The sequence below is a fragment of the Toxoplasma gondii genome, chromosome XI (assembly GCF_000006565.2).
Source record: "Toxoplasma gondii ME49 chromosome XI, whole genome shotgun sequence".
Classification (NCBI taxonomy): Eukaryota; Apicomplexa; class Conoidasida; order Eucoccidiorida; family Sarcocystidae; genus Toxoplasma; species Toxoplasma gondii.
In genome coordinates, this window is record NC_031479.1 from 2,827,921 (window position 1) to 2,839,473 (window position 11,553).

General features: G+C 49.4%; 1 protein-coding gene across 1 annotated transcript; it reads right to left on the reverse strand.

Moving 5' to 3' along the window:
• Window positions 1-618: 618 nt before the first annotated feature.
• Window positions 619-10,479, reverse strand: TGME49_312622 (DUF803 domain-containing protein). Its single transcript, XM_002364443.2, has 13 exons — window positions 9,301-10,479; window positions 8,391-8,500; window positions 7,577-8,019; window positions 7,047-7,156; window positions 6,878-6,957; window positions 6,257-6,340; window positions 5,820-5,913; window positions 5,178-5,298; window positions 4,641-4,695; window positions 3,955-4,212; window positions 3,388-3,676; window positions 2,229-2,323; window positions 619-1,633 (listed from the first exon to the last, which is right to left on the reverse strand). Exons 1-13 carry the CDS (start codon window positions 9,899-9,901, stop codon window positions 1,529-1,531), a joined length of 2,445 nt encoding a protein of 814 aa, XP_002364484.1. The 5' UTR covers window positions 9,902-10,479; the 3' UTR covers window positions 619-1,528.
• Window positions 10,480-11,553: the final 1,074 nt, after the last annotated feature.

Below are 11,553 nucleotides of genomic sequence, written 5' to 3' on the forward strand. Positions count from 1 at the left end.
CGCTAGTCTTCTGCCATGGGATATACAACGTTATGCCAAGGATTCCCCCAGATTTCCCTGCACGTTTGCAGGGGCTTCCTCTCCACTTTACGCTGTTCCTGTCGAAAACCTGCAGAAATCAAAACGAAATTTCTTCCGTTTTTGCTGACAGAACGACGAAAAGCGTTTCTTAGCTTCAGACAGACAGAAAACCTGTAAACTACGCTTTTCGCTCTCACCACGCAAAAGATACACCAAAAAGTGGAACTACATGCGCAGATCCGTCGAATGCTCTAGAAGCATTTCCATAGAAACGCATTTATATTCATGTATTGAACAATTTATTTATGTATCGACCTGCCTCGCAGATACATTCACTTATATATATATATATATATATATATATATATAGCTGTACGTGTCGCTGTCACCTAAGGACGCGTATATAAATATATATATGTATATATGTATATATGTAGGTATCTGTGTCTGTTGCAAATGGCATCATTCAGTGAAGATTGAGAAACGTTTTAGAGAAGGAGAAAGTGGAAAGAGAGAGTACGAATCAAGAGTTCCCTGCGAAATGAGAGCGTCCAGAGTCGAGGGTCCGAAGGCGGGCATGTGGTGCACAGACACTTCGCCGGCGTGGTCTGCAACGTCGCCTTTCGAGATCTCGCTTCGAGGCGAATTCTCCAAAGACGTTAAAAAGAAAGAACACTACACAAAAATGTTCACGAGAGATTTGCGAAAATTTCTCGAATTTCTCTCCCCGGGATGCGCCAAGAAAACCTCGAAAGCGCCGCTGGCTTTCCCGATCTGATTCTGGTTCTTGCATGCATGTACAGTGCACGCCTACACCATTTTTGAAGACAGATGCGAACAGGTTCACACTAAATCACACAAACAGAGACGGCCAATCCCGTATTTCTCTTCAGGTGAGCATTCGCACAGCGAACTGCCACAGGTCCAGAGTTTCGGAGTTCGCGCGTATGTACAGGGCTGTCCTGTCCCCCATGCCTGCGTGCGGTGTCTGGACCTAGGTGGCAACGGCGACACCCAACTGCGAGTCTCCTTTCTCTTTTGAGAGGATTGCAGGCTTTGAGTTTGGACAGCACCGACATCCCTTCATAAAAGCGCAAAGACCTGCGGTGCACAGACAGCTGTTTCGATCGCGACGTTTTCAGTCACGTAGCTTTCAATTCCAAAAAGAAACATAAGAACCTAAACACTCACAGACATCTATGCGTTTATGGGTGAGAATACATAAATATATATATGTATATATATGTATTTATATATGTACACATACTTGCATCTGTGTATACTTACATACAGATGTACAAGGGTATGTTTAGTTGCATGGGGTTCTCTCTGTGTGGAGGACAGAGAGGCTTCTGTCATCGAAGCGTTCTATTTCAAGTGCCAAGAGAGTGTCTCCCCTTCGCGATGTGGATGGCGTCGGAGAGATTTTCCGGTCGTGCATGGAAAATCAATTCACCGCGTTTTGAGACGCCGAGATGTTGGCCTCTCTTCTGTCTCTCTGCACAGTTCAAAGGCCATGCGACGCCTTTCCAGAGGTCTGCGCGTGCTGAGGCAATGCGGAGTAGCGCGTCGCCGTTGGGCTCGCATCAGGCGAAGCCAGAGATCCATGCACCTGAAGAGCGCGCAGGGAAACCAAGGCAAATTCGCGCTTTTCAGAGGCGACTGTGGGGGGGCCTCTCTTTCAGTGAGAGGCTTGACGAAGAAACATCGAGTTCTTCACAGACCAGAACACACAGTTCGACTGGAAGTTGTCTTCTGAGACAGAAAAAGGTCCAAGGCAAACCCACGAAAAACTGAGTCTTTCGTCTGCGAGGAGACACGCGCCCTCTCGCCGAGCTTCACACGCATGCACTTGACTCAAGAGAGAATTGTTCACCAAAGAGAGACAGAATCAGGGAATGCGTCAGAGAAGGAAAGCGTGGAGGAAACGAGAAGGACCAGAAAGAGAAAGGGAGGAAGACAGCGAGAAACCACGCCAAAAAGGAAGACAGAGAGAGACAGAGAAAGAGAGACTGAACACAGCGCAGAAAAGGAACGAGAAAAGAAAGGCAGACAACGAGAGAGACGAGAAGAAAAAGGAGAACCCCACTCGAGAGATACAAAGAAAGAGAAACAGAGAGACAGACTCAGTGAAAGAGAGCCTCACACACGGAGAAGACGGAACCGGAGAAGAACTTGAAAAAAGCTTTCGAGTTTCCTCAACTTACTCCTCCGGCAACGCGAGTGACAGGAGGAACTCGAAATTCGACAGTCGGTTGCGGCTTCGCATCCCAGCCGATACGCCCAGGTGCGCGACTTGACTCTGGAGATTCGAGAAAATTCACAGGAGAGAAGTTCTGCCGTGCGAAGAGCGGGCCAAAAACTGCGAAAATGTTTTCTTCACTTTAGCTTCTGGAGTCCCTTTTCTGTGGAGTACGTCTCTTCAAACAAACAAACATTCACTGAGATAGCTGCAAAGTTCGAGTTCCACCAAGACAGTCACTACGACACTATGTACCACACTGGTGGACGGAAGAAAACCTTCTGCGGGATTCAAGAAGAAAACAACGGCTTCCAGAACAGAAAACTCAACTCTCCTGGCAGCAGCACTCAGAAGAGAAATCTTCAATCCTCCACCTAGACCTTTCCTCTCGTCTTGACACACACACGTAGAGTATACATATATATATATATATATATATTTGTATATATCTATATCTATACATGTATATATATATATATATATATATATAGATATATAGATATGTATAGATACATGCGTGTAAATGTGTATAGATGTGTAACGATGTGCACAGGTGAGGAGGGGAGAGCCGACGAGAGGGGAAAGGTGACCACCAACTGAAATTCATCGTGCGTTCAACTATGAACAGAAGTACAAGCACTGCAGGTCAAGCGGTTACATCTCCATACCTGTGAGCTAGCAAAGGCAGACAGGAACGTACGGACATATCCACTCAAATCCACAGCATGTACACACAAATATATATATATATATATATATATATATATGGATACAGATATATGGACACAGATATGTGGATATAGATATATAGATAAAGATATATATATATATATTTATATATATATTTATATGTATACAAATGCCTTGACGAATGGATACAAGAGAGGCCTGGAATGTGTGAGTCTGTCTGGAAACAAATCTATAAGTTGATATCTTTTGAAATTTACAGAAAATGCATCTTGGACCGTGAGTCTTTGGTCACCACATCGAGAGTATATCGTTTCGCGTTCGTTGAAAATCGCTGAAGTTTCGCGAGGCTTGAGCGCACTCTGAGCTTAACGTACCGCCCTCCGTTTCGCGTTTTTCGGTCCGTTTTCTCGGCTTTTAAGAAAATCTTCTCCTACCTGGCGCTCGCGTGCTGGAACCTGCGCCGCTTCCGGGGAAAGGCGGCCTCGAAGCTCCAGGCCACTGGCCCTGAGAGTCTGAGTGGCCGACGCGCTGAACGCGCCTGTCGTCACTTTCAGCTTTGTCGCTCGACTCGCCCAACGCACTCGAGGAAAACTTGGACGAATGCGTCTCTGTCTGTCGACCCGCAGCCGACAGATGCCGCGAAAACGGCGAAGAGCCGAGACTCTCTGCACGAGCAACCTCAGGCACCTCGCGCCGACTTCCGCGAGACTCCCCCGCCAGGCTCTGGAAAAAAGAAACAGAGAAAAAGCAAGAAAATAGAAGAAAGGAAAGACCCGCGAAGAACAGATGGAAAGGGGAAGAAAAACAATGGAAGCAAGGTGAGAAAGAAAACGAGGCAGAGAAAGGCATGAAAGACGAGAGAAGCGCATATATATATATATATATATATATATATATGCATATGCGTATGATATGTCTCGACACATGTGGAGCTCCACGTCTGCATCTCTGTGTAGATCGATCACACTGAAATACAGGTAACTTTTGAAAGGAGATCTTACCTCGGAGCCGCCGCGGTTGAAGTGGAGGTTGTGAGGGAGAGTGTACGCAGCCACGACGCCTGCAGAGCTGAGAGTCAGTTCGCCGTAAGAGTCGTTGAGAGCAGTATCCGAGGCGGTCGAGCGAGTGCGTCGAAATCGTTGGTAGAGTGGCCGAAACCTCTTCCTTCCTACAGTTCTCCCGAGCATGGAAAACGGGAACAGACCCATCGCCAGAGTCACCTGCTTCGCCAGCTGCTGCTCCTGCAACTCCTGCGTCGGCTGAACAGAGCCAGTTCAACAAATGGCGAACAAGCAGAGTGTCTCGCGCCTGTGCGTAGACGTTGAGAGGTTGGCTGATCAAAGTTTTCTCTCGAGATACGAAGAAAGAGAAGAAACACAGATGTCAGTTGCATACACGCTTGTTTGAGTGTGTAGCTGCATACTTCTCTGTCCCTATACACATACGTAGACACGTAGATATGGATGCATGCAGAGGTAATAAGACGTACACCTGCATGCACATGTTTCCATGTGCGTTTTTTCGCCGTAGGATGCGTGTACGCACCACTGTCGAAAAGAAAGAGTCTCGACTTTTTGGAGAAGAGCGGCTGCCGTGTGAAGGGTGAGAAAATCGTTTGTCTTTAAAGGCGGCGCTTTCAGCAGAAAGGAACCCAAGGGAAAATCGAGAAAAACGAAACTGAACGTACCAAGTCAAGTTCGGCCTCAGGCAAATCAGGAACGCGTTCGTCCACGTAGCGACGCCTGAGAAGCAAAAAAGGGAGAATGACAACTCGGAAACTCTTAGAGGCATTTCTGTCTACCTTGATAACTAAAGATGCACAGAAAATGTTCAGGCAAAATGTGAGCTGAAGGCGTCGATCTGCGGAGTGAACTTCCACAATGGGCCATCAGGCGTCCCACGACTCTGGACACGCGCAGAAGAGACTGCTCCCACAACTGCGAGAGAGAACGAGTGAGGCAAAAAGAAAATCGAGAGAAAAGGAGATAAACACGCGACCCGCGGTCAAAGGAAAAGCCGCGTCAAGCGACCTCGAGTTTACATCCACCTGGAAAAGCTCCGTTGAGAGATGGCTGGGGTGTACATACACCTCGGAAGACCGTTTCGCACTTGGCACAAGAAGAAACTGAAAAAGAGCAGGAGAGTTCGGAATCTCGACGCGTCTGCCAGGTCTCGGCAAAGGACTCTGTCTCCCGTTTCCCGCTTTTCTCTCAGGTGTACGTACAGGACAGTCATTTCTTGCACAGCAAGGATCGCGATGCAGAGAATCGTCAAGCCGAAGCCGAGACCGAAGAGGATGATGGCTCCCACGCTAAAACCTTGGATCTCGTGGAACTTTGCGAAACCTGAAAAAAAGCAAAGCTTCCAACTAACCGATGCAGGAACGAGGATCACTCCGTTGCGTGTAGCTCCAGAGGAATTTTTCTCCAGACTCACTTCTTCTGAAAGACGGTCCGAAAAAGAGTCCAGAGACGCACAGAACTAACAACATGGTCCGTACATATGTAATATATGTAGAAGCAAAGCGTTTCACGTGAGGTCCGGTAAGGCGTCTCGTCACGCTGTAGGAGGAAGCAGAAATCTGATGCCGCCTCCCTCAAAGTTCCACGTACACCTTCCGCACAGACATCATCCGACTCGGTTATGGTCTAATTGCACTCAGTGGTATACAATTCAATCATGTTATTGAAAGAGCACATGCATATGTATATTGTAAATATATATATATATATATATATATATGTAGAGATATACGTTTGGGTGCGGGTCGTGTGAGTCTCGTTGCGCTGGAGAAGTATACGGAAGAAAGTTCACTGGAATGCGCTTCTTTTTCTTGAGTCTCCTTTGCGTACAAAGCGCAGCTCACCGCCAAGAGTGCCAAAGAAGGTCCAGCTGACGTAGTAAGTGGGGACGACGAGTGTCGCTTCTCCGCGCGCGAGCCCAAGGTTCAGAAAGTGAATCTTCAGAAAAACAGCAAAAGTGGAACTGAGGAACATGAACTTTGCTTGAATCATATTCGGTACTCTCCTCACCCATTCCTTGTGATACATATATATATATATATATATATATAGATAGATAGATAGATACACATGTATGTATATAGTTAAGTGGCGACAGGATGCTATCTATTCCAATTCTTGATGAGCATTACCTTGTGTCTCTACAGCCGCAAATGCTGACGCACCTCGACAAAGAGTCCCGAGACAACCCACGCCCTACCATATACATAGATATAGACATATATACACACGCATCCATGCATATGCATGCATGTGTTTACATGTAGTAATTTGCACCTACTTGAGTCCAGACGGAGGCGACGAGGAAGACGACGACGAGGTACGGCTGCGGGTGGTGCCAGATGGTGGGGTCGTCCATGCCCGCCTGCACGCGCAAAAAAAACATCTCCGTACTCAATAGCAGAATATCCATTCAAATGGCGAGACGAGATGCACCACAGATATCCGCTCGTCATCTAGACGAGAGCCGATGCCGCACTCGCATAAAAATCGCTTCTACCATCATACATAAACATCTACTCACAAACGTGTCTATACCGTATAAATATATACATGCACATACATATCTACATATGCATGTAGGTATATATATATATATATGCATGCGTAGGGATCGGGGTATGGAAACTTTCCTGTACAGGAGGGAAACCAGTCTTCACTAGAGCCGCAAGCTAACAGTGGAGATACATCTTGCCAGAAAACTTAGGTCTACCTCTTGAGCTGGGCTCTGCCCGAACACCCACAGAAAGGTTTCCTAGTTCCGTCTTTTGACGTGCAGCTGCGTATCGAGACATCCAGAGTTGCCCAGTTTTAGCTGGACGTACAGCGAATTGGCAAGAGCAGCGCCGGAGAGAGGCTTGGAAGGACGAACCTGCATTTCTTCTGTTTCATGTCGACTTACATGAAAGCATGCGGCGAGTTCCTTCAGCTCCAAGACGCACTGGGCGCCAGTCAGACCCGCCAGGAAGCCGTAGCACAGACCTGCCAGAGCAACGCGACAAGGCGAAAGCGTCTTCAAAAAGGAAGGGATTTGTGTTTGAAAAGAAGTCTCTCTGAAACGCGTCACTCACCGATACACCTGGAATAGACAACGGTTTTTCTCCCCAAAGCTTGTTGCTGGGTGCTGTCCTCGTCATCGAGCAGAGCGCAGCGAGAGTCGTCGTTTCCTCCCTGAATATTTCTGAGAAGAAAAACGCAACGGTCCAGTCCAAAGTAGACGCATGGCCAAGAGTACATACGCCCAAGCCGAACTTCCACACGCATATGTGCATGCATGCATGAGACAGTCGCGCGCGCTCCACAGAAGGTACGAGCACCGTTTTTCCTCTGGTCGTCTCCGAAACTCGTCAGATTTCCTTGTGTCTTTGCTTCGGGGCGGCGGCCTCGGAAAACTCCCGCTTCTCACATCCTCACTTTCCCTCACACACGACTCTCCAGGTTCCGCTCTCTCGGCAAAGCCGTCGAACTCTCCTCCCCACGGAGACTGCACGGGAGTAAATGAACAAAAAGAGTCAATGCCGCTCCCGATGAAGTCTACAAACAGTGCGCAGGACATAGAATTTAGTGTATTTCCGGAGGTGCCGAGGGTCTGTCCCGATACCTGAAGATTTTCGATTTCTGCGCTGTCTGGGCAGAGTATTCTGAGTTGTTCAAGCCGAGACTTCCGACATTTCCTTCGACACCTCCCGCGCCGGAGCTCGCCTGCGAGGCGCTCAGACGCGCCAGCTCGATCCGCTTTAAGTTTGTGCGTGGAGAGGCCATCATGTAGCGTTCCTGTTCCTCGAGTTGTGCACTTTCTTCGGAGTTTACGTAGATGAGGGTGCCGAAGCCGGGGACAACGCAGCAGGCGAGGTACGCCAAGTACCACGGATCTCGCCAGCTGTACAGGCCGACGTCTTTCTCCGAGAACATCGCTGCGTCGCTTCCCATGTTTACGAACTCGTCGTGAGGCAGCAGCGTCGCGCATGCACACAACGTCACACCCAGCGCTGTGCCTCCCGTGAAAAGGAACTCTTGGAAACCAAAGGGCTCCTTCAGCACAGTCTAGAGAAAAAGACACAACAACGCTGTTCACAGATCTGCGAAGGCGCAGTCGCGTCTCCTTTGTCCCCACGCATGCAGAAAAGTCCACTCCTAGTTGGTTTTGCGACATGTCGAGACACAAACAAGAAAAGTCCGACCATGTCCATGTCCGCGTATACAGCGCAGCACTCACAGGAAAACGCATGCGTCGACTTGCGTAACAGGAATACATGCAGACATACATATATATATATATATATATACATATACATATATACATATATATACATATATATGTAGAGAGAGAGATGGCCAGAGATATGGCTAGATGTGGATGAATGCAGATTCACTTGGGTAGGGGAGTACATGCTTGCAGCCCCGCGAAGACTCACCGCCGCAGTGATGGCGTTCGCAATGAGTCCGATGGAGTTCATGGGGGCGAGAACACTGGCGGGAGCGAAGGCGAGAGCGACGACGTGCATCAGAGCCCCGAGTGTGTACGCTGTGGAGAACGCGGAGGCGCAGCAAGGCAGTGGCCAAAAGTCGCCAGTGGGAAAAGTGGAGAGAGACAGAGTCTGGAAGTTCTACGAGAAAAGCTGCAACGGAAAACGCAGCTGCGCGGTGTCGTCACAGTCCATGTGAAGGAGGTCCCTCAACCGCGGCGTCTGTTGCAGCGAGCGACTTGTCTGGGGGGTGATCGGAGAAACTTCGTCCCACCGCGCGCGACTCGAATGAGAGACCCCAGACAAAGAAAGATGGAAAAACGAAAGAGCAGAAAAACGGGAGGCAGGCCGTCAAATGCAACGGAGACACGTGCAAGCTCTCAGGAAAAAGCTGACCAGCCGTTCTCTGCGGCGTAAACGCACTCACGGAAGAGCAAGCAATCGAACCTCTTCGGCGTCAAGCAAGGAAATCACTTTGTCACTGTACCTGAACGGCGTTCGGCAGCGGCAATCCTACGCAAGGGATGAATCGTTTGTGCTTGTTTCCGAACCGCAGAAACCAGAGAAACAACGAGTTTCGGTGTGTGTGTGTGTGAAGCATTCTGCTAAAACCGTCTGCTGGGCCTCTGGATTCGCATTACGGGAAACGGAAATCAGGTGTACATACATACATGCACACATGCATACAAGCAAGCATGCATATACACATGCACATATATATGTTTATATATGTATATATATGTTTATATATATATATGTCTATACATATATATATATATGTTTATATATATATATATATATATATATATATTGGAAGATCGTGTTTCCTGCAGTTGCCGCACGACGACAGTTTTCTCACCTCCGAAACCGCCTAGCCACATCGGTTCACACATGAGAATGGAAGTATTTTTGGCTCGTTCGGACTCGAGGTGGATTCCAACTTTCATCATGGTGCTGCCTCCCGCCATCAAGACGCTGCCTACGAGGGTCAGCAAGATGCCGATGAACAGGCTCATGCCTCCGCTGACGTTGAGGAATTCCTCAATTGCATGCGGGAGTTGCGACGAGAGACGCCGGACCTGAGAGGCGTCGGCGAGGCCGGCGGGTGCGAGAGCAGAAGTGAGTTCTGGAGAGCCGAGCAAGACGCAGGCAGCCGCGCCAGAGAGCAAAGTCGAGAGTCCCAGATGTACATACACCCGAGAGCAAAGCCGACTGGTGATGAGGGTCCGCGCGACCGGCGGCTCCGCGGTTACGAGTTGAAGAAGACGCGACGAGGACCGGCGAACTTGCATTTTCGTGGTCGGATCTGAAGCTGAAGAAGCAGACTTTCCTGGAGGGGAGAGGCGCAACTTCGACGCGCAGACAGTCGGCGCAGAAGCGGCGTCGGTCGGAGGTTCTTGTGAAAACCGCCGAGGCATGACGGCCGCCCGACCCGCGGGCGGAAGTCTAGGAGGATTCATCGCGTTGAAACAAGAGTTTTTTCTCGCGTGTGTCGGGGAAAAGGAGACGAAAAGAAAAAGACAAGCGCCTCGACGGCGGTGGGCGCTGTTTGGAGGGAGGAGGGCGTTGTCTCGGAATCGAGGGCGAGAGACCGTCTTCTGTCCGGGAGGAAGGCCGAGAAAGACGCAAGAGACGCTACTTTCCCCCACAAACCCCCCAGAGACAATAAACAACGACCAGATGCGCCAGCTAGAGTCCGGGGCCGCAAGACAAGGTCGAGAAAACCGCGAGTCGGTCGGTCTGGCGGCGTTTTCGTTCTTGGGAAGCCTCCAGATTCGAAGGGTTTGAAATTTCCGAGTTGTCCCTCGGAGCTGCAACGAAAGGCGGAAAATTTTCTCCTGAAAAGGAGGCGGGCAAAACCAACCTGAGAAAGAGCGAGAATTCGCGTCTGCACGAATCGAGGCACCGCCCAGCTGAGTGTGGTGAACAGCGCACAAAGAAACTTTCTTGGCTGAAAGCCAGACTCGACCTAAAAAGCATCCACGAGTCTTTGACACGAATCGCTCGATTTTTTACTACTCAAACCTCCTTTCGCCAGTCCAGAAACAACTGGGCTTCTCTCTACAGCGGCCGCTTCTGTCACGCGAGCAGCATGTGCGCAACCACGCCGTCAGACAGCGCAGTTGGAGGTCGCGTGATATAAACTGGGGCAACGACTTCACTGGTACCGATTCGAAGTATGCTCTTGTCTTTTCTCGGGGTTCTTTAATTAGGGTACGTGTAGCTTGCAGACAAGATTTTGGAAACGAAGTTCGTGGTCAGCAGGACAAAAGGAGGTTTCGGGTTGTTTCATGCCCCGGGAGTCTGTCCACTCAAGTCGCTGCTGAAACACGAACAATGGCGGCCAAGAAAGAAGCAAACAAACGGAAAGTTTTAAAAAGTGTCATGGCGCTCCTCCCGCTTGCTCCTGCAACCTGACTCGCAACCATCCAACGATTTCTTTGTTCCACAGCTTTTCTTCGAGTGTAGAACCGTCTCGCAGGTTTCTCTAGTCCGTACCGGGATGCGGCGTCTGCCCTCGGTCATGAGCACATGAGAATAGAATGCAAGTATACGCGTAAGGAGATGAGTCTATTAACTATGTGGACAGCTAGCCTCCGACACTGGCGCATGAGGATTGCAGGGGATCATCTCTACCTGCAGAGTTCCTAGAGCCATTTAATTGCAGGTCCAAGGTCTGCGGAAATCTAAAGATCCAAGGTGCTCACTTCAGAGCGCTCAAGTGTATTATCGTGGTCGTGCGATTGGCGGAGTTTGACGGCTTCTGCCTCTGTGCCTTCCATCATCAGACAGGCGTTGTTTTTGTGTGAGTGTGTACCCGGCACCACGTTTTGAACGTAATTTACAGAGACCATGGAAGCTCAGACGAGCAAATGAGGTGGTTTTCTTAGTGAACTCGAATGCTAACCAAACTCGTTTCTGAAAAGCAAAAACGGGCAACTGTCCAGTTTCCGGACAGCAACGCTGCCCCACAGGCCGCCGCGGAACACAACCACGGCATTTTCTCGACACGCAGAAAGCGGCAGTTCTTCGCTTTGCATCAATGACGCTTCGCCTCTCTCGCTGCGTACACTTGCAGGCTGTCGATTGACGATTCACCCTGGCACTGCGC